The sequence below is a fragment of the Carassius carassius genome, chromosome 15, assembly GCF_963082965.1.
Source record: "Carassius carassius chromosome 15, fCarCar2.1, whole genome shotgun sequence".
Lineage (NCBI taxonomy): Eukaryota > Metazoa > Chordata > Actinopteri > Cypriniformes > Cyprinidae > Carassius > Carassius carassius.
In genome coordinates this window covers 2,600,926-2,626,187 of record NC_081769.1, presented here as the reverse complement: position 1 = coordinate 2,626,187, position 25,262 = coordinate 2,600,926, and the positions used below count along the sequence as shown (strand labels likewise).

Here is a 25,262-nt window from a genome sequence, read left to right as displayed (position 1 = left end):
TAGTTTTTGGGGGGTTATTTTTCCTACATTTCTACATACCTGATGAAGACACAAACTCATCCTTATCTTGGATGGCCTGAGGTGTTTTTCTGCTGTGCTTTCAGTGTTTTTGTGTGTAAATGAGGGGTTATTATTGGCTGTTGCTATAATTCATTAAGGTATCCCAGTTGCTAAATAATAAGTATTTTACGAATGACTAGGCTTGATGGGGTGAAGTTTGAGAATGGGAAGATCAGTGTGGTGCAGAAGAAGACTGGCAACAAGCTGCGATTCAACCAGAAGAAATGGTGTGTGTTCTGTTGTGATGAAGCATCAGTGTTGGGCACGCACTCGTTCAGTGGCGGTGAATACAGATCTTCTCTTTGTGTCCTCAGCTCGTACCTCTGTGACGTCACGCTGCGCTCGGAGGACGGCAAAGAGTTTCCCTGTCACAAATGTGTCTTGTGTGCTCGGCTGGGTGAGATCAATGATTTATTTCACACTTGTGTCCTCTGCAGTAGACTTTATTCACAATGATTCTGTTGAACATTGAAGCATTGAAAATGTCTTTGCACCATTTATACTTTTTTTGGGGGGTCTAAAGACGAGCATTTTCATGAAATTAATTAAACATGAAAACAAAAAAACTAAGTTACTTTAGCTTCTTGCCAGTGCAACATTTCTTATTTTCATTTAGATTATTGAAATGGAAATAACCAAAGCTTAAAAACTATAGACATAAACATAATTCAAAAAGACTAAAACGTTGTCCAATATTTCAAATTGAAACAGAAAATAGAAAAAAAATGGTTAATGTTTTTTTATGATGCCTTCACTGCAATTTTTTTCTAGACAGTGATATTTCAAGCGGAGTAGAATTTACTAGAAAATGTAAAACCAACCCATAGCTTGCTTATTTCTTACTGAAAATATTCAATTTATGATCATTTTGGACATTCTTCATATGTGTTTCACAAAGTTTAGATGATTCTATTAGAATAAGAGGGGTTTAATGTTGATTCTTTTGTCTCACAGAGTACTTCAACAGTATGCTGGGCAGCCCCTGGATTGAGGTATGATGAAATGACTGGAACTGTCTCTCTGAACTGGAGCTGTGTGTTGATGTGAGTGTCTTCTGCCCTCTTCAGGCCTCCAGCTGCACTGCGCTGGAGATGGCCACCACCTCCGAGGTCCTGCAGGCCATTCTGGAGTACATCTACACCGACGAGTGTCCCACTGTCAGAGGTAACACCCCAGGCCCAGCGCTCTGCTCTTATTACCTGGCTCTCCCCCTTTCGCGGGAGTAATCCATGTGTCTGTTCATATCTCAGAGTCTGTGAATGTGGATTTGATGTGTAACGTGCTGGTGGTGGCCGATCAGCTGCTGATCACCAGGCTGAAGGAGATCTGTGAGGTCGCCATCACTGAGAACCGTACGTCATGTGACCCTAAACTTTTGAACTATTATACAGGCCATATTGTTTTTAATTCTCATCTGCTCTTGTTAATGTCAACATGAAACGGCTTGGGATTCGTTTTAAAAATGACTCGTTTCAATGATTCAGAGTCGACTCTTTCTTTTGAGAGACTGTAATTTGTAGATTTGAAACTTTGCAGGATGTTTTCATTCACTTACCAGAGTTGTGTTACACACTGCATGGAAGGAAATTAAAAATTCAATAGTAGGGGTGCTTTAAATTATATAAACTAGAACCAAACACACATTAGACAAAGTACATTCACAGCCAAATATGTTTAAACAACCAGCTGTCATTTTCACAGTTATAACTGGCAAGTCGATAAAAAAACAGCATGAGGAACATAATAGTTTATGAGCCATCAGATAACGACACTGGCAATAAATCATAAATCTTTGAAATGCAAAGTAAAAAGAACCGAAATGAATTGTTTAGCTCTGTTCATGACAGAAGAACAGCTTCCAAGAACGACTGCCAATTGAATAGTATGTAAAAGTAAATATAACATTTCAAGTAAAAAAAAAAAAGTTAAACTGAGTGTTATTGTAGCATTGCATATACTATGCAGAGTCTATAATGTTGCAGTGAGAAACCGACAGCAGAAGGAGGTGATTTTGTGTGTGTCTTGTGTGCAGTGACACTGAAGAACGCTGCAGAGTTGCTGGAGTTTTCCACCGTGTACAACGCTGATCAGCTCAAAGTGTCCTGTCTGCAGTTCATCGTCCTCAACATGGCAGCGCTGCTGGAGTCCCGGTGAGACCCAGACTAAACCCTAAACCCTGCTGCAGACATCTGCTAGAGCTTCCTCCGGTTACTCTCAACCTTGAACTTGCTTGCGTTCAGCTCGGTTATATTTCAGAAATAAGGTGTAGGATGATCAACTTTCACTTCTTTGGGGTGATACAAGAAAACACTCTTGTATGAATCCGAGAGAAATGACATGCCCAGGATAAAGAATGCTTAAGTATTTGACAGAAGTCTCTTCTGTTCATCAAGGCTTCATTTATTTGATTATTTGACACTAATATTGTGAAATATTATTACAATTTAAAATAACTTTTCTGTGTGAATCTATATTAAAATGTCATTTTTTCCTGAATTTCCAGCAACTCCAGTCTTCAGTGTCACGTAATCCTTTAGAAATCATTCTAATATAACGATTTTGATAACCTTTATGCTGCACGATATTTTTCTGAAAACTGTGAAACTGTGATTTTATTTTTCAGGATTCTTTGAATAGAAAGTTCAAAAGAACTGCATTTATTTGAAATCGAAACCCTGATAAATGTCCTTCTTGTCAACAGCTGAATGCTTCCTTGATAAATAAGTGTTAATTTCTTCCTACTTAAGACTAACGGATGTTGCTCGTGTGTCTGTGTCTGTCAGAGCGCTGGAGATCTTGAGCGATGATGTGCTCCTGGATCTGACCGCTGCGTACAGGAGGATGGTAAGTCTAAATCATGCTCTCGTCTGCTTCATTGAAGCTCTGCTCAGAGATCCTGACATCAGACTCCTCTGACAGATCCCAGCCATGCAGAGACGTCTCATCACGCCCTACGCAGACGCTCCGGATCTCAGCGTCTATGAGGACCGAGAGTGGGACCCGGCTGTGGACTGTAAGAGCTGCTCTGAGGCTGATCACTCCAGGTGTGAGATCTACCTGCTGAAACACTGTGATATAAATATAAAGTACTGTCCAGCTGTATTCAGAGTCCTCTCTGTGTTCAATCTAGCGAGAGCCTGCTGAAGAAGGCCAAGATGAGGGCGAAGAGGAAGCCCCGGCGGCGCTCTGACAGCTCTGGTGGATACAATCTGTCTGATGTGATCCAGAGCCCGCCCCCTGCAGGTCAGCTCCTCCCCCTGCGTATGAAACACTCCTGTTCACTGTCGCCTTTACTCGGGAGTTTAGGATTATCAGTTCGTTTGAGATGGACTAGTGAGCAACCATCCCTAAATACCTTAGCAACCACTCAAAACACCCTAGCAACCGATAAAGATCTAAATTAGTGGATCTTAACCAGTGGGCATCACAAAACTTCTAAGGCAGCCACAGAAATAATTAAAATGATCAAATTCAACTTAATTGATAAGGTTTGGGTAAATAAAATGGCTATTTTCACCTGAGAATAAGAGCCAAATTACAAGAGGCTAAAAATGACTTCAGAAAGATGGGAGCGTCACAACGTTTTTTTTGCACCGAGATTAGTAGGTGTTTTAGTAAAATCTGTTGACTTTAGCAATCTTTGTTGAGTCATGTGTCAATGGTGACCATTCAAAAATGGGGAACAAACTTCCCTGTGGGCATCTTCATTTTTAAGGCCCTAAATGATTCGGTTCTAGAGATAATGTGGGTCATTTTATGCAAAAAAGGGATACATTTTTGGTTTTAGAGGAATGTCTGAAGAATAATAATGTTGAGACTAGAAATGTATCTTGTTTCCAAACAACTGCTTTGAACCAAAGTGCCAAAAGTATTCTTTTTCCAAATTTTAAATGCCTATAACTCAAGAAGTATCAAAGATATTGCAATACGATTTTAGTTTCAAGTTCTTATGCCAGAGGAATATTACAGAATTCATGAGGAGCTTTCGAATATTGTGTATAAAATGAGGCGGCCTTTAGTCAAAAGAGGTTTAGAACCACTGATCAAAATGAGCTCTATACCACAGCACGCTGAAAATCATGTGATGATCATGAATTGTTAGGTCACTTGTGTAAGCGGTGTTCCTCAGGTGTGGCCAGTTCAGTGGAGTCTCTGCCGGAGATCATCACGTCTGACTCTGAGGGCAGTTATATGGGAGCGGGCAGCCCTCGAGACCTGCAGTCCCCCATCTTCCAGGACCGGCCCGACACACAGGTGAAGACACAACACCTTCTGAACACCAACTCACTAACTACACACACACACACACACACACACTATTATAGTGAGATAATAACACCATTCAAAAGACTCTTTTCAGTGTCACTTGCTATTGAAAACAACAGAGATTGTTAGTTATTACCAAAAATGAAAATTATTTTTAGTGTAACTTACATTTTTAGGCTATTTATTGATATTATTTTAATCTAATAAATAATATACTGCATTTCTATATATTCATGTATTGACCATTAGTAAAATGTAAAGATACTAGTTGTTGTAGGCTGCATTTTTCATATAAAAAATACAGTGAAGATATAAACACTTTTATATATATATATATATATTATATGAGTATATTTTCAGATATAATTTATTCCTGTGATGCTCCGCTGTATTTTCAGCATCATTCCTCCAGTCTTCAGTGTCACATGATCTTCAGAAATCAGAATAATATGATGATTTACTGCTCAAGAAACATTTCTGATTATTATCAATGTTGAAAACAGCTGCTGAATATTTGTTAGTGTTTGTTTCTGTATGGTAGAAAGCCAAAAACTAAGCCTAACTAAATTAATGCATCCCTGCTTAACAAAGCAGAAATCTTTACAAAATAAATAAACATACTTCTAATATTTTGTATTGAGATTGAACACGATTACAGTCCAAATGGCTGTGCTTTGTGGATTCAGATTCAGTCATTTCTGCTTGAGTTTTCTCAATAAAATAAAATGGTGAAAGATGCTGTTGAGTTTTAAAGTAGTTTTTCATCCTGCCCTAGAGATCTCGCATCCCTTTAAGTGTCAGTAAGCGATGACAGAATTTGCACTGTTGCATGAGCTCTTCATCTGAGGATATTTGGTGGTTGTAGGATGAGAGACGTGGCCTGACAGAACTGAAGACTCCTCCTGACACCCCTCTTTTGAAGAATGGCCCCGTCCCGATCCCTACAGTCAAAGCCAGGTGACTGAACTGCTCTCACAGAGGATGTTGTTGATTGGTATGGCTGTGATTCTGAATGTGTGTTGGGTGTCTGTAGCCCGGCTCCTGTCCTGGACCTCAGGGCCATCATGGAGATGGAGGCCAGCTCTCTGAACAGAGGTGCCACACACCGGAGTCCCAGCGTGTAAGTCTTCTGTCATGGAGGTTCAGCGGGTTTAGACAGACCGTGCACTGTACTCTGGTTTTAACTGCGGTCTCTGCTCAACCCCAGCAGCAGCAGCACTAAGGTCTCGCTCATCCCCAGTAAGATGTCTCAGAAGCAGAGGAAGATGATGATGATGGCTCTGGCCTCCAGAGAGGGCAGCACAGAGAGCATGTCTGCTAAATCACCGCTCAAACCTGTCAAGACCTGGTGAGAGCCTTATTCCATGAAGTGGGTATAATAATATAATGTAGGGTGACCATACGCCCTCTTTTCCCTGGACATGTCCTCATTTTTATTTATTTTTTGGACTATAAATCATCCAAAATGGCCAACGTTCTGGAGATTTGGCTTCATTATTTTCCTATTGACATGCTCTCTACACTCACCATAGCAGCGTTATTTTATGGTCACTGAAATGTTAAAATATACACACATTAATAAAACCAATTATGTTAATTTTCATTTTAGTTGTTTATGTATTTTTAATATGCCTTTTGTTTTGTTTTTTCAAGTTTAAGTTCATATTTTAGCTACATAAAGTTAAATTAAATGAAAATGAGATGTTGCCTTGGCAGCTTGCTGAGATCAAGTTTTTAAGTTATTTGTATTCAGTTAAAGTTTATTTTATTTCAAATAATGATTAATAAATAAGATAGTTCTAGTTAACTAATCATGTTAGACAAAGAAATGTTCACAAGATTAATGAACTAAATAAAATGCGTTATGGCTCATTAACGTTTCGTTAATGCATTTGGTATCAACAATGAACATTACTTATTTGATAGATTTTTAAATGTTGGTCAATGTTAATTCGGGATCAGTAAGACTTGTAATGTTTTTAAAGAAGTCTCTTCTGCTCAAGGCTACATGTATTGGATCAAAAATACAGAAAATAATCAAAGTAATTACGATATAAAATTCTATTTTAAAGTATATTCAAATAGAAACGATTATTACTGTCTGTGATGTGCAGCTGTATTTTCAGCATCATTCCTCCAGTCTTCAGTGTCACATGATCTTCAGAAATCATAATATGAAGATTTATTATCGTATTTTCCGGACTATAAGTAGCACTTTTTTTCATAGTTTGGCTGGTCCTGCGACTTATAGTCAGGTGCGACTTATTTATCAAAATTAATTTGACATGAACTGAGAGAAATGAACCAATAGAAAACATTACCATCTCCATCCATGAGAGGGCGCTCTATGATGCTCAGTGCTCCTGTAGTCTACACTGAAGACATAGAGCGCCCTCTCGCGGCTGGAGACGGTAATGTTTTCTCTTGGTTCTTGATTTTAAATAAATGCGACTTATAGTCCAGTGCGACTTATATGTTTTTTTCCTCGTCATGACGTATTTTTGGACTGATGCGACTTATAGTCCGAAAAATACGGTATTAAAGTTATCAATGTTGGAAACAATTGTGCTGAAAAATATTTTTTGGGAAACTGTGATACTTTTTTCAAAATTGTTTGATGAATAAAAAGTTAAAAATAACAGCATTTATTCAAAATATAAATATTTTCTAATAATATAAATCATTGCTATCACTTCTTAACAATTTAACACATCCTTGCTGAATAAAAGTATTAATTTCTTTGAAAAAAGTTTTTTCTTTATTTTCTCTTCATTTTCATTTTAGTTAAAGTTTGTAAATTTGTGATTTGTTAGTAATGTTAAATTTTTTAACATGTCTAGTTCTTATTCATTTTTATTTCAGTTTTAGTTATTGTAGTACATCAGGTTTAACTTAATTATTTTTTTTTTTATTTAACATTTTTTGTTTCAGTTAACATTTATTTCAAGTAATGAAAACATTTGACTTTAACAACATTGAACATTTCTCAAAATGTATAAACAACATATTTAAACCTACAGTAATGATTCCTAATGCATTAAATAGCGCATTTACTGTTACAAACTATTTTCAGTTTTTAACCATTAAAAGACTATAAAAGATGGAAACATAAATGCATAAATAAACAATGGTCACTTTATGTAAGGGGAATTAGTCCTAGCTTAAGTCTGTGGGTGATTTTGTCTCATTTGGACACTGATGATGTTTTGGTCTAAACCTTATGTCGTTGTGTCATCAGGTCGACAGCCGTTCAGTCCCCGCCCTCCTCCTGTTCCTTCCGGGATCTTCTGGTAGAGGAGGAGCGGCGTGGGAAACCCTCTCCAGTGTCCCCAGTGACGGCCAGGAGTCCAGCGACGTGTGCCAAAAGAGTGAGTTTTAAATGTGCCGAGAGCAGCGACCCGGAGAAACCAGCAGGGTGAGGATCCTCTCGTTCAGTCCACAATATCTGCTGTTGAGGTGGGATACGGGTAAGGTGTCACTCACTCTGACTGGCTGGCCGATCACAGCAGCCCGGGCAATCAGCTGACCAATCAGAAGAGAGCAACACTAAAACAGAGGCAAAGAGAAAGGTATTCTAGCAGACCCCAGAAATTATATTATGATTTTTATATTGCATTTCTGGGGTTGCTTTCTCTGTAAAGGTAAAATAAGGTGCTGACTCTCTTTGAAACGGTCACCCATGATGCCTTAGGGTGTACTCACACTAGGCACGGTTGCCATGAACCGGGCCCGAGTACGATTGTCCCCCCTCCCCACTCCCCCTCTGGCCTGCACTCACATAGGGTTTCAGCATTCGTACCGGAGCACGCTTACGTCATTATGGTGCGACGGTTTCGGGATAAACAGGAAGAGCGGCGCTCTCTGAACACAATGTCAATTGTGTTCCAATTTCCAATATCCAATTTGTGGATAATTTAGTGTCGTTTGGTCCACGGTGGTCCACAGCCCTCTCACAGCCTGTTGTTAAACAGATGTGTCGCCTTAGTGGCGCGAAAATTTTCACGTAATCGTGCTGCTCGTATGAGGAGGTTTGCAAGGTACCAGCTGAGCTTTTGGAGCGTCGCAAAACCGTGACGCCACGCGTCCTGTTCCGTGCTCGAGCACGGTTAGCGCTTACACTGCATGCAACACTGCTTTGGTGGTCAAACGCACTCGGGCACGGTTCAAACTGGCTAGTGTGAGTACACCCTTACACTTCTTCTGTTAGATGCGCACTATCTAAATCTGAATGCTCCATCAGGTGGCGCTGTCATGCTTCTGGTTAACATGTATGGCGTGTGAGTGAGTCAGCGTCATGTTACAGTACATCTGCAGACACGCTGAGTTTAGGCTGATGCTTGAAAGAATGATACTTGTTCCTTTGTTTTCTTTACTTTTTCTCAAAGAAATGGAATGTGCTCAGAACTCGGCTGATGGAAAGCTACATTTTATTTGCTTTATTTTATAGTAAAATATGGCGTTCCATACTTGCCCCAGTGATCTACTTTAAAACAATGTGGAATTAATAATAATAGCTATGAAAAATGTCTGTGTATAATGGTTTAGAATATAAAAATTCCTTAAAATAAATAAAAGTGGTATTTTTCAAAAACAAATGAAAAGCTGTCTACAGTTTGGAAGCAACAAAGTTGTAGTTTTTATTTATAATATATAAATATAATAAATATAATTGTGTGTGTGTGTGTGTGTGTGTGTGTGTGTGTGTGTGTATGTATGTATGTATGTATATATATATATATATAACCTTTCAAACATTTGAGTTTAGTAAGATTTTTTTTCTTTTAGTTTTTTTTTGTTTGTTTTTGAAAGATCCTGATTTATTTGCTTAAAAATATAGAGAAAGATCTTCAATATTGTGAAATAATAAACATAGAAAAGTTTATATATATATCCGCATCAGTAGATCGTCTCATCTGTTGGAGTCTTGCAGCATGACGTTTGTTGTTTCGTCGCAGTCGTAGCTGGTTTGTACACGGTGTTATTAACACAAACCAGTGTTGTCTGAGGTTCAGGTGATTCAGACGGTTGTGCACCGTGATGCTCTGCTCTCCAGGATGTTTCTCTCTCCAGCATGTGTCGCACTGATCTGACCCGAGCCTGTGTGACTGGCTAGGCGTCTGTCACGTCAGCTGCCCGCTGGGCTCGTGTTTATGACTCCAGCGCTCAAGCACAGGGCTGAATATTTATCAGCAGCGCTCCACTGCCCGGCCGTGATCGTAATCTCTATTGATAAGGGCAAACTCTGTCACAAACACTCATCCCTGTGGCTCGACGTCACCTGAGTTTACGAGCACACGCTGAGAAGCCAGTAGCAGGTCGGACAGGCTTTAGAAACTCACCGTGTATCATTGTTCTCAGGGGAAAATAGTTTCTCTGTGTGTGCTCATTAATGGAATCATTTCATGCATTCTTCCAACAGTGTAAACCGAAAGATGTTGTAAAATATGCAATATACAAGTACACTGTTCATTCTTTCAACCTAAAAATTAGGATCATTAGCAGTATCTTTAAAGGTATAGCAAAAAATGAACATTTGCTGAAAATGTATTCACCCTCAGGCCATCCAAGGTGTAGAGGAGTTTGCTTGTTTGTGTGAAAAGATTTGTAGCAATGTAGCATTGCATCAGTGTCTCATCAATGGATGCTCTACAGTGAATGGGTGCCGTCAGAATGAGAGTCCAAACAGCTGATAAAAACATCACAGTAATCCACAGCACTCCAGTCCATCAGTTAATGTCTTCAGAAATCAAAAGCAGCAGGTTTGTGAAAAACAAATCTATCATCTATTTGTTTTTAACTTCAAAGTGTTTCTTCAGTCTTAAATACAAGTCCATAATCAAAAATAACACTTCATCCAGTGAAAAAGTCCATCTCTCACATCAGAATCCACGCTCATATTTGATCAGAACGGTTTTAAAGTAAAAACAATTTAATAATGGATTTGTTTCTTTTGTCTTATTAACTGATGGACTGGAGTGCTGTGGATTATTGTGATGTTTTTATCAGCTGTTTGGACTCTCTTTCTGACGGCACCCATTCACTGCAGAGGATCTGTTGATGAGACACTGATGCAATGCTACATTTCTCCGAATCTGATGAAGAAACAAGCTCAGCTACATCTCAGATGGCCTGAGACTGAGCACACGTTCAGCTCATTTTTATTTTTGTCTGAATAATTCCTTTACGTAGAAGTAGAACCGAAAGCATCTTAAATTCACATCCCTACTGCTTAAATTAGTTGGAATCAAAAGATTTAAAGCAACTTCTTTATTTCTTTTCAGAAGTTGCGTTAGTAAGCATTGAACTGTTTGTGTGTTTTCCCATCAGCCCTTGGGTGCTGAGGGCGGTTGGCAGCCCTCCGTCCACCTCTACCTTTGCCTCCATTGTGGAGGAAGAGAGACAACAGGAAGCTGCGCTGATCCGCAGCCGCGAGAAACCGCTAGCGCTCATACAGGTAACATTCTTCAGTCTTAGGTGCATGTGACATAGTGATTTAGACATACTTTAATTCACCAAATGAAAGTCTAGTGTCAGTAGTTTAACCTGGCAGTAACACTGGACATGTCAGGGTGTCAAATGGTATGACATGTATTATTCAAACCATGCTATTTTAGTCAAATACACTCTGCTTTTAAATATTTATTGGGAAAATGCATTACATGGGAAATGCATTACCATTTAAAACTTTACAAGAGACCCCCCCCCCCCCCCTTCTCCCATCTTTTCCTGATGTTTATCATTTGACCCTTATATATCGTTCATCTCATCTTTATCATAGATTGAAGAACGAGCCATTCAGGACCTGTTGCTCCATTACAAGGCCATTAATAACCCAGAGGAGCTGATATTGGTGGAGAGGTCCACCCAAGGCCCAATCGCCATCCCAACCTGGAACAAACACTGATGCTGATGTGAGGATACTGGATCACACTCACGTTTCAGCCAGTATCAAGGTGCATCGCAATCACCTTACTGTGCAGCAAGCACACTTGCTTTCTTTGACCGCTTACTTTAACATACTATATGCTTTTTTCATTAATTTCGCTGTTTTCTTGTAAGAAAAGACTGGAATATAAAGTGTAATCTCTTGTTCTCAGCCCAAAGTGTTGCCAAGTGTGCCAAAATGTTTTTTTTTGTTTTTTATTATAATTTTATGATGCAGTGCTACAGTGATCTGCATCTCACAGCTAGTGTGTGTGTGCATTATGAAGAGCAAACTCGCATTGTAACCAGATGAAGAAAACCCAATCAGGCGTGAGAAGCAATAAAGACTTTATTAGGTTGCTCACAAGACGAGGGCTGTTTGAAAGGGCTGGTGTAAAAGAAAATCTAGTGCACAGTGAAAGGAGCTGAGATTAACGAATAAGTGTTTTATATCTTGCTTCCTCGTGCAGTTAACATCAATAACATTATCATTTGGTGTTCAAGATAATAATAGTTTTTGTTTGTCACTAGCAGAATATGATTGATACTACAGATATATATATATATATATATATATATATATATATATATATATATATATATATATAAAGTAATCTTTGCTTAATGTTAAGAGAAGATATTTGCAGTGGCATGCAATAAAGAGATGATTATGAGAACAAGCAGTTGTTGTTTTGTGTCATTATAGGCATCTCTTAAAGTTTCCCGTTACCCAGACAGACCCCCACTAACTTTAAGTTCCTACATATTCATCTGCCAGGAGAGAAAGTATTCTAACATAAAAAAACATTACAAATTCGCCTTTAATCACTTCCCATTCCAGCTTAACTTCAACACTATGACTCTGTCAAGGCCAAGATCATATAATGTTATTTAATACCTTGTTTTTACATTTTATGCATTGGTTCAAACATTCAAACAGTCAAGTTTGCCAAACCCCAAACCTCAAGATTTCTATGAACAGTTTTTGTCTGATTCATTCTCTTTATTTCTTCATCCTGTTCTATTTCTACTATTTTACCAACTATTATTTTTCTGCCCTAAATATTCATAAAGATCTCAAGTTTGGTGGAACGGATCCAGATCCCGATCACTACTTGGGCACGCTGCCACATACATCTGTTGGACGCTAGGTGGTGCTATACTAAGTACATTTTTGTTATTCATAATTCTGGAACCAAAGGCACCCTCTGAACTCTTAAGTAAAATCTACAGTTTTACAAGTCCATACATCAATTTTTATACCTGGAATATCTGTCCGTCTGTCCATCCGGCAGATAGTTTCAGCCTTTCAGTTGGTCCCCATTGACGTTGATGTTTTTTTCTCCATACTATAGAAGTCAATGGGGACCAGCAACTAAATGTGAACTATCCTTCTTAAGAATTGCAGCATACAAAATGTTAATAAAAGAACATAAAATGTAACATAAAACAAGTAATTAAGATTAAAAAATTAATTAAAAAGTAAAGGTTAATTACAACACTATAGAGGAAATTAAGGTACTGACAAATATCTAGTATACATCTACATGCATGTATATGTACTGTTTGTATGCAAAAAAATAGATATAGTCACATAAATAGGAGTGTGTAAATCTACTCTACAGTTATCATGTCAAGGGTATACGCTCAAATCTTCACCAGTCCCAAGCGGCTTTAATTATTTGTTATATTTTCTTAAAAAGCTTGATTTTGCCCATGAGAGAGAATGTCTCCTGGAAAAGGAGATTTTTCTTTTTTATTTAATTTTTTTATTTTTCTAAAGCGCCTTTATCACCCCTGGGACATTTTATTCCACTAGGAATTTTTTGCTCTTTGGCCATTGGTTCAGTTCACCTAAAAATTGGCATGCATCATCCTGTCATTATCATCCAAATCATGTTGAGAATTTTGATTTATTAAAGTGATGTGAAGACATAAGATAATTAAATTATCTGGCATCACCCATTTGGACTGTTTGACTCTGTATCTGCTCAATACACTGTATAAACTTTATGAAACTTGATGCACATAGAGGACAGCTCAATTTGAAGTTGTGCACCAATTTGAGCCCAAATCTGCCAATAGGGGGCGCTGCAACAAAGCATCATTTTTGATAATCAGGATATTTTTTCTCAGTGGCAAGAATGTGTTCCAGCTTACTTGAGTTCACCCTTCATTTTTCAGTCTGTCTTATCAGCTTACCTACTAATGGACTGTAATTAATGTGAATGTTTAGATAGTTCTGTTTTATATGAAGATATGGGATTTTGTCCAGACAGGAGTGAGTTAAGGCATATCAGTCTCGTCATACGTGTTTTAGCAGAGCCGTGACTCAGTGTTTTTTTTACAGTCGTCGGGGTCTGAGCAGAACTTAACTTCAGTGACGTGCCATGAATGATGTCAGCTCCCTTTCATTTGTCAAATTTGCGCTCATGCAGTCATCTCAAGCCCGTCCTAATGAATTGGATGTTTGGTGTGATTTGATTAAGCAGACAGTGCTTTCCTTTCGAACAAACCTCTCTTTGCATACGTTACAGTCATCAAGATATGAAAAAGCAGAGTGTATCAGATGACCCCTCCAGAAATAAGTGCATGATGGTTAAGGGTTCTAATGTTCAGTAATTACTGTGACCGTCCAGTTCAAGCATCTGCCAGACGCGCATTGAGGTGAATGATAATCACTTACTTGACTGAATTAATCAGAGATGAGAGATGATGCCCTGTCAGGTTACCGGATATAGAAGACACTTTTCAACCCTGTTGTTGAGTTGCTGATTTAATTCAATTCTTTGTCATTACATCAGTTCAATAGATTGTCAAATCTATGCTATTCTGTTTCTGAAACATTAAAATCAGCATTTTAAGGGGAATCCAAACATGACATGTTTAAGACAAGCTGCGTTTAATGCTGTTTTCTGTCACACAATGGCTTATCTATCATGTCTAATATTTTCACAACTATTCACTATATTGCATCTATCCATTCATTTTCCAAACTGCTTGTTCTGTGTAAGGAAACACCCCGGGTGATGCAGCTCATTAGTCCGCTGGATGAAGTAAATCACTTAACTCGGTGTAATTAATGTTTTTTTTTTATGTATTTCCCTTTAAAACAATTATACAGTCATGGAAAAGTTGATTTTATTTCAGTAATTCAACTCAAATTGTGAAACTCATATATTAACTAAATTCAGTGCACACAGACTGAAGAAGTTTGAGTCCTTGGTTTTTAATTGTGATGATTTTGGCTCACATTTAACAAAAACCACCAATCTCAACAAATTAGAATACTTCATAAGACCAATAAAATAAAAACATTTAGTGAATTGCTGGCCTTCTGGAAAGTATGTTGATTTACTGTACATGTGTTCAATACTTTGTAGGGGCTCCTTTTGCTTTAATTACTGTCTCAATTCAGCATGGCATGGAGGTGATCAGTTTGTGGCACTGCTGAGGTGGTCTGGAAGCCCAGGTCTTTGGTCTCTTGTTTCTCATCTTCCTCTTGACAATAGCCCATAGATTCTCTCTGGGTTCAGGTCTGGTGAGTTTGCTGGACAGTCAAGCACACCATTGGGCAGGTGCCAAATCCTGCTGGAAAATGAAATCAGCATCTTCCAAAAGCTGTTCAGCAGAAGGAAGCATGAAGTGCTCCAAGATTTCTTGGTAAACGGGTGCAGTGACTTTGGTTATTGGGCATTCCTAAATTCCTCATGGAAAGTTGTAGTTAGTTTTTTGTGTGGAGAAACCATCCAGCTATCCTGAAAATGTGCACAGGATTCATTTGTACAGACTCAAACCCGACCTAATCCTCATGATTATGCCATTATGCAACTGAAAACAACAGTTTTCATCGTGAATGGGTGCCGTCAGAATAGCAGTCCAAACAGCTGATAAAAACACTTCAGTCCAATGTGGAGAAGACCAAAGCTTGATAAAGCAAAATCGTAGTCTGTATCCCTATTGTTTATGCATTTGCCATTATATTTATTCTATATGCATTATAAGCATACTTTTTTCCCCCTCATTAGGTCAACAGTCGCACATCACTTTTCATCTCTGACAAAAAGAAGATTTTGGGGAAGTCTTGGTGTAAGAGTGATGAAGAGATTTTGCCCAGATGTCCCGACTGCTCTGATCTCATTTGGCAGCAGTGTGGATGATCAGATTCTTGTTAGTCAACTGCTCTGAATAATTTAAGGCTATGAGTGGAGAGTATTTTGAGCATGCCCAGAACGTGCTTTACCCTTTCAGTGACTTCACTGATCTCCCACGCGTTTGACCTCATGGGGGTTCCTCCACGCACGTGCCGCTAGACGCCAGATCGGATTCATTACGATGGGAAACACTCTGCTCTTTACCAAACGTAGAAGAGGATTAGATGAGCTCCACTCCGTTCTGACCTGAAAGGCCTTCCAGGCACAAAGTTTTTTTTAGGACATATTGCTGTTCCCTGGAAAGTGACCAAACTTTATTTTATTTTATTATTTTTTTCATTAAAATATTTTCAAATATTGAAAATTGTATTCCATCAATAATAACAATTGTGTGAAAAAAAGAGGTCAAATCTCATTGTTTAATTTTGATATCTCAATGACTGCTATATTTTAATTTATAAATTGGAAACTGGTCTTTTATTTAAGATATCTACCTTTATTCTTCCTGTAAAAATGGGCGTGGCCATTTGTACATTTAATGGGTCTTGCTTCTTGTCTCAGTCACATCCAGCTATTTTTAGCAGTACAAAATCACTTGTTTTGCTGCTTAATATTGCAAATTGGGGTGTCTTATATATTATTATTATTATTAATGTCTTATCTTAATTACATGTAATGTAATTCTCCTCATTATTTGGCTAATATATTAGCCTATAGTGGCTAATGAACCGGAAGTCTCACCCATAGGCTTACTTCTGCCTTGAAGAATAAAGTGGATAATTTAATGGTTTGTTCTCTTTGGCTTCATCTAATAATTATTTAACATGTTTTCATGGGAATATTTCAATTGTCCTCAGTTTATATCTTTTTTCTTTCCTTTTTGTGTAGAATAGGATTAGATGCTTCCTGTTATAACTCCTTAACCAAAAACTATAATGACATCATTCACCATGAATCATCATTTTGGAGGGAAAACAACAGCACAATCATCCGTATGCTTTAGCAGTAGATTTGACCGTTTCTGTGATGTTTTGTGCCAATAGTTACTTGGCTTCACTCTAAAAAGTTCTTCATAATTTACGAATATAGTTGACCCCGCATGTATGTTCACTGGCTAACTTTAACATTTTTATTTCTGTACTGTTATTTTTGGCACCCAATGAATGATTCACGTATAATTGACTCTGAATATTAAGGTGGAATAGGAGAAATTATTTCTCACAGAACTAATTACATCACTTTTAATGACCTGACACGACTAGAATGAATGAACTCCGAAGGGACTGGAAATTCTATTCTGTAATGACTTAAATTCAGGTGTTCTCCCAAAACTAACTGAGCAGCAGTTACCATAGTTACTGAGGCTACAGGTCCAAGAAAACCAGAGTACAAATGACACATTCAAGCTCTTCTGTTTATTTCTCTGTCTCCATGAACTACAGTCATTAACAAAATCGCATTAAGTCAATCTGACACATCCAAACATTCAGTCAAATGTTTGGACACACATTTTATACTGTATGTATCCATCTGTACACTCTACAGCGATTGAACACAAAGCATTATTAAAATAAGCATTTTAAAGGAGTTAAAACTTGAGAAGAACCTTCCTCTCAAAACCTTGAGCTGAGTGCAAATGATTTAGAAATCAGGAAACTGTTTGATTTCTTCACTAGCTTGGTTATAACATACCAAGTGTCACCGGTGTCATAAATCACCAGTGTTTAAAACACAAAATGATAGAAAAACGTTATAGGTAAGATAAGATGCATGGTTGTATTTATACATGGTCACTTCATGCATCTTGACTGATTCATTTGATGTCTGATTGTGTCTCTGCAAAGAGGTATACATTTTCACTTCTAGACTATATGCAAATATACTTGACTAATGAAAATGGCAATGCAATGCCACAAAACTTTCAGTTTAATGCTCTCTGTGTCCATATATTGCAAATACATCATGTGGCCTGAATGATGCATTTACACTGGGCCGAGTCTCAAACATCATGCAAAAGTGTGAAGAAAAGAGAAGTTGAATTTAACTTGACTGTAAACATGATGTAACTGATGATGACTGGTAAAGATTTTAATGAGGCACATACAGACTGTTCGAACATCTCACCCTTTGAAAATCTTGTGGGACGTAAAAGTGCATGCATGAACACCTCCACACATTGTTGCATGTTATTTCTTCAAACAAACATAATCAATGGCCAGCTGTGTCAATAACAGCAGATAGCTGACAGCACATGGTGTTTATTTCATAGATAGAGTGGACATGCAATTCACAAGAGTTTAGCAGCAAACACATTTGCACACTTCTATTGATTTGTGAACATGTCCGCTGTAATCTCAACATCTTTTTTTGTTTATTAGGATGCGAGTGTTTCTCAGAGACGTGGTCTGTCACAGTAAATGAGCTGTTTACTGCCGGAGAGCTGCAGCACTCGTCTGGACGCTTTAGACTTCTGACCCGGTCACTTATTGAAAATTGCAACTCACTTTCAGACGTGTTTATGCCTCTACTTCTGAGTGGGCTAGTGATTGGGACCATGTGAGGGATTTTTGGAAATATAACAAATTAAGGCCTAAAGTGATCTTAAATCATAGCAGAAAGTTGGAAGATGCATTTATTTGAGATGCACATTTAACATGAAATCTTCATAAAAGCCATTCAAATTTTAGTGTGTTTCCCACAATGGTCAGTTTAGCTGTTCCATATCTTCTAAACTCTTAAGTCAAAACTTGGCACACATAAATGTCCTGAGGACTCCTGGCAAATTGTGATGGGGGGCGCTGTAATATAAGAAAAATCACTGCAACTGGAATGTATCATTGTGGTCAGTTTCTCCACTTTTCCTGAAGATTTTTCCTCGGTGGATATCATGTCAAACAAATAAACTGAAGCACAGAATCAAACTCTTCCATTTCCAGTAATCTGACAGTGTAGGCTATTGTGTTTGGCTATGATCACGATAACACGAAAACCATATTTGTGTAAGTAAGAAACAGCTTAAGACAATTCAGCTTTAGCGTTTGAAGGTATGGATGAATACTGATATGAATATGGGTCAGTGGTCGGGTTATGTATTGTTGCATTCATCTCTTCTGCTGTAGGTCTGCTGGTCTTGCTCATAGGGTTTAGCCTGTGTTAACCTAAATGGGATCAAACAGATTTAAAGGGCTGGGTGAGTGCAGTGACGCAGGGCTTTGTGTCCGCTGATGAATCCTGACTGACAGCTGCCCCACTCTGTCATGAGCTGAAGACTCACCTCTGCCTGGCCTCAGTCATCTAAGGTTATAAAGTTTGGACGTGGCACTTGGTGGCGTTTTTAAAAATGAATGCTCAGTAGACATTACAGTGATATCCTGAAACACACTTTACAAAATAATGGTTCTTTATTAGCAGTGATGCTTCTATGAAGAAGCTTTAACATTCATGGAACCCTTTCCATTCCACAAAAGGTTCTTTATATGATTAAAATGTTCAGACAAATGGTTCTTTTAAGAAATGTTCACAGAAAGGTTTTTTTGGGAAACCAAATACGGTTCTTCGATGGCATCACTGCAAAAATGTCCGGAGTGTAGATCAAAGTGAAAATGACTTTTGAAAGTCTAAGTGTGCTAACTGATGTAAGTGCAGGTGTTTACAGATGTGTAACAAACCAGATGGAGTCATTTGTTGTTCAAGACGCTTTTCTATCACGTCCCTAGAGGGCAATAAAAGACACCAGACTTCCTGACACTCACCCTTCATTTACTTTGTGTCACATTGACTTACATTATATTTCTTCTCACAAGCAGATGTGCTAGAATGGCATTGTTATTTTCATTTTCAGATGCAATATTGCTTTTATTAAACTTTCAAACAATGCACTTATCTACGGTGTGATTTAATTAATATGACTATTACACATTTACTGTTTGTGATTTATTTTCAAAACTGTTTTTATCTATCTATCTATCTATCTATCTATCTATCTATCTATCTATCTAAAATCTTGTGTTGAATGTGCATTTGTAATTTATTTCTAATCTTAAAAGTTTGTTTAAAAACAACTGTACTTGCAGATAATGTAATATTAATGAGAAGGCCACTTAAGAGCACTTAAAGAGACAAATTCATGTTTCTTAACAAACCTAAGTGCACTTTTAAAAGGTACACTATGTAATCATTTCAAATTAAAAGTTCTACTCTAAAGTCCATTTTAAATTATGGTTTTAATATGATTTTTAATGGTTTTGTCGCGCTTTAAAGAAGTGCACTGACTTTGATGTGTTGACTAACTTACTAAAGCACATGTAAAGTACTTGATATTAATTCAACTGAGTTTTTCTGTATTACGTTTAATATAAATATATTTTAGCTGTATTGCATATTTATTATAATTGTGTGTAACGCTTTATTTTAAGGTGTCCTTGTTGTACGTTTCATATAGCCTACTTACTATTTTAATCACAATAAATAAAGCATAAATGCATGCAAGTAACACATAGCCAAACCCTAATCCTAACCCATATAGTAGTTAATTAATATTACTCAGTCCTTAAATGTATTATTACACTGTAAGAAGGTCACCGTAAAGTGTAAGGTATCTTCATGTGTTTGTGTGCTAATTGACTGTATGTGAGTTTGAGCGCATGCACATCTGTGGAGAGATGAGTCGTGTGTGTGTGTGTGTGTGTGTATGGTGAAGTGATAGGCGTGACCTGAGGCGCACAGAAAGCTCCAGCACTGCTGTCATACTCCACTCTCCAGCACTGTGTGCGCGGATGACCCTCTCCACAGCAGCACACAGAAGAAGCGCCTCGCATCAAGCGCATTATGCGTCTCCTCAGCTCTCCTCCTAACATCTCCAGGCAGTAGATCGCTCCTCGACTCCAACAGACGCGACCATGGCTGAAGGGGACAGCGCGAACTTCAGCGTGCTGAGCTGGGAGCAGGTCCAGCGGCTGGACCTCATCCTGACCGAGAGCATCCCGATCCACGGCCGAGGAAACTTCCCGACGCTGCAGATGAAGCCCCGGCGGATCGTGACGGCGGTGCGGAGCCGCATGCGGGAGCAGCGCATCCATGTGCGGGACGTGCGTCTCAACGGGTCCGCCGCCAGTCACGTCCTGCACGGGGACAGCGGGCTCGGCTATAAGGACCTGGACCTCATATTCTGCGTGGACCTGAAGGGAGAGACGGAGTTCCAGATCGTCAAGAACATCGTGCTGGACTGTCTGCTGGACTTCTTACCTGACGGGGTCAATAAAGAGAAAATAACTCCGCTGACCCTGAAGGTGAGTGCTAAGATTCATGAGGGCAGTGGACTTTACAGGTTCAAATAAAATTTTCACTTAATTTCCACAGTTCAATTTAAAAGTACAAATATCCAAAATCTCATAATCACTCAATGCAAAATGTTATTTTTGTGTACAGATGTCTATGTTCTTCTTGTACAGTTATGAATAAAGAATCGTTGCAACACAAGCATGCATTATAAATAATAATAATTATATTCATTTTATATTCATGCAAAGTTGTTTTGCCATCATAACAGTCAAAATAATAAGCATCTTTTGGGCTGTTTCTAATTGTACAGTTACAAATTTCACGCTCATTTCACAACTAATGGTTTTTGTATTCCTGCAAACAGTACAGTAAACATTGACTTTATTTTTGCTTTGAGGGACCGCCGTTTATTATTTATCAGTAGACCTTTGAATAACCTCAAACCGAATCTTTAACTATAATTTATAAGAAAGTGGTGTTTAAGATACTCAGCAAATATGAAGCATGTCACACTGAAGCTTGACTTCACATGGCATGTGTTTATTTGTGATTTTTATTCAGTATGTTATTTAAGATCATCTGCATGGATCCCTGTAGTCTCCAGTGACATTTAGTAGAAATGCAATTAGAGTAGTTTACTGATAGGCTGGAGAAATGTTGGTTTTCTGTCAGTAAGAGGATTGCACTAAAGCAGATTAAAGCAGATCGAGCGTTCTCAGCCTCTTAGATCTCCTGCGACAGGTATTGATGGAGAACTGATATGGTGAACGGATGTGTGCTTGAATCTCAATGCATGAAACACTGAAACAATCCCTTGTGTTTTTTTGCAGGAAGCATATGTGCAGAAGATGGTGAAAGTGTGCAATGATTCGGACCGCTGGAGTCTCATCTCTCTCTCTAACAACAGGGGCAAAAACGTGGAGCTCAAGTTCGTGGACTCCTTGCGCCGGCAGTTCGAGTTTAGCGTCGATTCTTTCCAGATTAAGCTTGACTCTCTGCTGCTTTTCTACGAGTGCTCAGAGAACCCCATGGCCAAAACGTTTCACCCCACCATCATCGGCGAGAGCGTGTATGGAGACTTCGCCACGGCGCTGGACCACTTGCGCAACAAGGTGATCTGCACGAGGAACCCAGAGGAGATCCGAGGAGGTGGCCTCCTGAAATACTGCCATCTTCTGGTCAGGGGTTTCCGAGCCACCTCCGAGTCGGAGATGAAGTCTCTCCAGCGCTACATGTGCTCCCGCTTCTTCATCGACTTCTCGGATATCAGCGAACAGCAGCGCAAGCTGGAGTCTTATCTCCAGAACCACTTTGTGGGCTTGGAGGACCGCAAGTACGATTATCTGGCGACGCTGCACGGGGTGGTGAACGAGAGCACGGTGTGTCTGATGGGACACGAGCGGAGGCAGGCCCTTGGGCTGATCGCCATGCTAGCGGTGCGCGTGTTGGCCGAGCAGAACGTCATACCCAACGTGGCCAATGTTACTTGCTATTACCAGCCTGCTCCTTATGTAGCAGATGGTAACTTTAGCAATTACTACATTGCCCAAGTCCAGCCAGTCTTTACCTGCCATCAGCAAACCTTCTCCACATGGCTACCGTGCAACTGAACGCCAAAAAAATGAGCTGAATCATTGCATTGTTGAATCTGTTTCGCAACTGACCCTGAGTGTGATCGTCCACTTCCCCAATGTGCATCGATGCTTGAGTGAAATGAATGGGGTTTGACCGTTATCTCAAATGAGCTAGGAAGGCAACTTCTGCTCTGCCTTGCCTAATTCTCGGCCAATCTTGAGGTTTTACACTTGCTAACAGTTCTCTTGTGTGTTTCTGACTGTTTGACACATTGAATCCAGTCGTTAGATGCATGAGAAGGGAAGTGCAAGGTTTTGGAAAGCTGCGGTTGCACCCTTTAGTCCAAATGGAAACTGATGTATTGATAAGAACCTTTTACAAAGATTCTCTGAATGAGGCGAAGAAGTTAAAAACCAACAATTACAGTTTTGTACAAACCAAAGATTTTATTAAGACTGTATTTTTATACTACACAGACTATCAGCTGATGTGATAGTGCTGTCTATATTTGTACATGTGAATGCATTCGAAGTGCCTAACATCAATGCAGTACGCTGAGGTGAGCAAAGCAACCTCAAAATCGCGACACACGACAAAGAGACTTAAAGCTTGTGAATGTACATGATGTGTCCTGATTTACAAAATAAGGATAAGTGTCCTATTTGTTTGCAGGTCAGTCTCTGTCTATTAATTGAACTCTTAATAATTTCTGGGCCGCATCCACAGCTTTGAGAACCATCTTTTAGTTCAGTCGACATTTGAGCCGGCTTTACAGCAAACCTTGTGATCCAGGTGAGAGTTGAATGCAGTCTGAAAACAAAGAAAACACTTGTTTTGGGGAAGAGAGCAAAGTTTGTTTCCGGACTTTTTAGATGAAGGGTGTTTGCAGAAGCACTTCTGATAGCGGGACGCTGTTTGCTGTAACATCCGAGCAGGGAATTCAACAGCTCCTGCTGAAGTAAACCCCGCTGTGTTCCTGCTCTCCCAGCACAGCTGAACCTGACCCCGCGTTCACCCACTGTTAACAGAGTGTTAACCTGTTCTTGATTAATAGTTCTGCGGAAGGAAGCAGGCGGGGCTGTAGCATATATGTTTAGACTTGACAAAGAGACTTGAGAGGAGAGGGAAGAGGAAAGCGAGAGTGTGAGGGAAAGCGAGACGCAGACGAGAGCGAGGGAGGGAGGGCTGGAGAGATGGGTGCAGCTGGTGAAGGGGTTTATCTCCTTCCACAAATGTCTTTTAATCAACACAGCTTCTTTCATTACTATGGGCAATTTGGCTGAACAGACTCAAAGATTTAATAGGACTGAGAAGCACAAATCAGTTTTGCTTCATTGGAATGCAAACTTTGCAGTCAAGTTTGCAATATTCCTCATATCACAGCATGCAACTGAAGTGTGCTCAACTGTAGACAATTTGCCTTTATAAAGATGAAATAGGCAAAAATAAGCTTGCATTTGCAATGCATAACATGGAATTCTGAATGAGATTTTCAAGGGTCATATATTTTCTTTTTTATTGAGATCAACTCATAGTATTTTAGCTTCTCATTTGAACTGTTTTTCAACCACTTCCTGATCTTTAGAGGCGAGAGACTTCTAAAAAAAAAAAACTCTTAATGTCAAACCCTGTGCTCTGTGCAGCTCATGCACATGATTTGGGTTTGGTGTCAGGTTCAGTGTTCATTTAACTGCATACTCTTTGTGTTTCCGATCACACAGTGGACATCACTGATGTGTGAATAATGTATTCATCTGTTCGTCTGTTATGAGAAATTTGTGGATGTTTAGTCTGAATAAATATTCTTTTTGAACTGGGAAGCAAGTTTTGATTTCTAAAATCTAAAAGTATGTCTATTTCCAAATGTATTTGTCGGCCGAATCTGAAATAAAATATTTATGTTGAGGTACATTCCTGAGTTTTTAAAATAATATTTTAATAATTACAACAATATTAGCAACCCAGTTGTATGTACATGGTTTTCTGATGTTGGTTAATTGTCACATGACATGCAGCTAAACAAATACAAACAAAACAAACTATCTTTTTTAAGTGATTTGTTTGCATTTTTTTTATTTTAACAAAAATAGATGACTTCTATAGCAGCAATACACCATTTCGGTCATGCAACCTTTTTCAAAAGTGATTCAGGACTCCTCTATTTTTGTTAGACTGTTTACTTTAGTTTATTCCTGCACTCCTGCTTATATGACATACTAGGAGCTGCGGTATTTTTAATGTAATTTTATTTTTAAATAATTTATTTTGATTTAGAAATGATGTTTTAATTAATTATTAGCTTCTTGCGAATTCCAGATAAGAAAACCCTAATATAGTACAATCTAAAAGATGAAGCAAAATGTGACATCATAATATCTCCCTTTTAAAAACATCAGTGGATGCATTTCTAGGGAAAGTAAGACACAATGCCGTTGCCGTGATTGACATCCAGCAGAATGTGCATTAGCATTTGTTTTTACTCCGTGTGATCTGCAGTTTTTTAAAGACTCATCTCACCTCTTTTAGTATTTTACATGTTTGTGGTTCTCACTCGCCCTCCAGTTTGTCTTAACATTTTGACATTATCCTGTGGATTTTGCTGGCAGCGGGATGTTTGAGTCGCTCTGTGAAGTTTGAGTTAATTTCTTGGCATTTTTGGATGATGCCAAATGCTTAGTGTTCAGATGTCTTGTTAAAAACAACAGCAACACACATTATGCTTGTTTTTTCTTATTGTATCGGTGAATTTAATTGTCATTCTGCATTGAATTCTTTGTTTAAGCTGCTAAATGTCATTTTTTTAACTGCTTATTTTGTGCAGAATTTTTTTGTTCAATTGATTGACTATTGGACATGTTTTCCTCAATAAAAAATACAAAAAGAAATGTGCTGAATGCAGAATGTCCTTTATGTTACATTTAACTGTATACTGTAAATTCTCTCAAGACTTTTTCATTGTTCATGTATTCAGGTTTTACTCTCTTTTGTTTAATATGCAAATCT

General features: G+C 38.6%; 2 protein-coding genes across 2 annotated transcripts in view; both read left to right on the top strand.

Moving 5' to 3' along the window:
* The window catches only part of ibtk (inhibitor of Bruton agammaglobulinemia tyrosine kinase), a 30,616-nt gene extending 19,375 nt beyond the window's left edge, over nt 1–11,241 (top strand). Inside the window, exons 13-28 of the mRNA XM_059567236.1 lie at nt 201–287; nt 375–457; nt 1,015–1,052; nt 1,128–1,224; nt 1,311–1,412; nt 2,093–2,210; nt 2,844–2,904; nt 2,980–3,104; nt 3,191–3,303; nt 4,190–4,314; nt 5,192–5,283; nt 5,360–5,446; nt 5,534–5,674; nt 7,565–7,741; nt 10,654–10,780; nt 11,105–11,241. Of these exons, the coding sequence (XP_059423219.1) occupies nt 201–287; nt 375–457; nt 1,015–1,052; nt 1,128–1,224; nt 1,311–1,412; nt 2,093–2,210; nt 2,844–2,904; nt 2,980–3,104; nt 3,191–3,303; nt 4,190–4,314; nt 5,192–5,283; nt 5,360–5,446; nt 5,534–5,674; nt 7,565–7,741; nt 10,654–10,780; nt 11,105–11,230 (1,699 nt within the window). The 3' untranslated portion in view covers nt 11,231–11,241. The remainder of the gene's footprint in view (nt 1–200; nt 288–374; nt 458–1,014; nt 1,053–1,127; nt 1,225–1,310; nt 1,413–2,092; nt 2,211–2,843; nt 2,905–2,979; nt 3,105–3,190; nt 3,304–4,189; nt 4,315–5,191; nt 5,284–5,359; nt 5,447–5,533; nt 5,675–7,564; nt 7,742–10,653; nt 10,781–11,104) is intronic.
* Nucleotides 11,242–20,082: 8,841 nt separating this feature from the next.
* LOC132157998 (terminal nucleotidyltransferase 5A-like) lies at nt 20,083–24,079 on the top strand. The gene is made up of 2 exons (XM_059567238.1): nt 20,083–20,692; nt 21,515–24,079. The coding sequence occupies exons 1-2, from the start codon at nt 20,303–20,305 to the stop codon at nt 22,292–22,294; spliced, it is 1,170 nt and encodes a 389-aa protein (XP_059423221.1). The 5' UTR covers nt 20,083–20,302; the 3' UTR covers nt 22,295–24,079.
* The last annotated feature ends 1,183 nt before the right edge of the window (nt 24,080–25,262 follow it).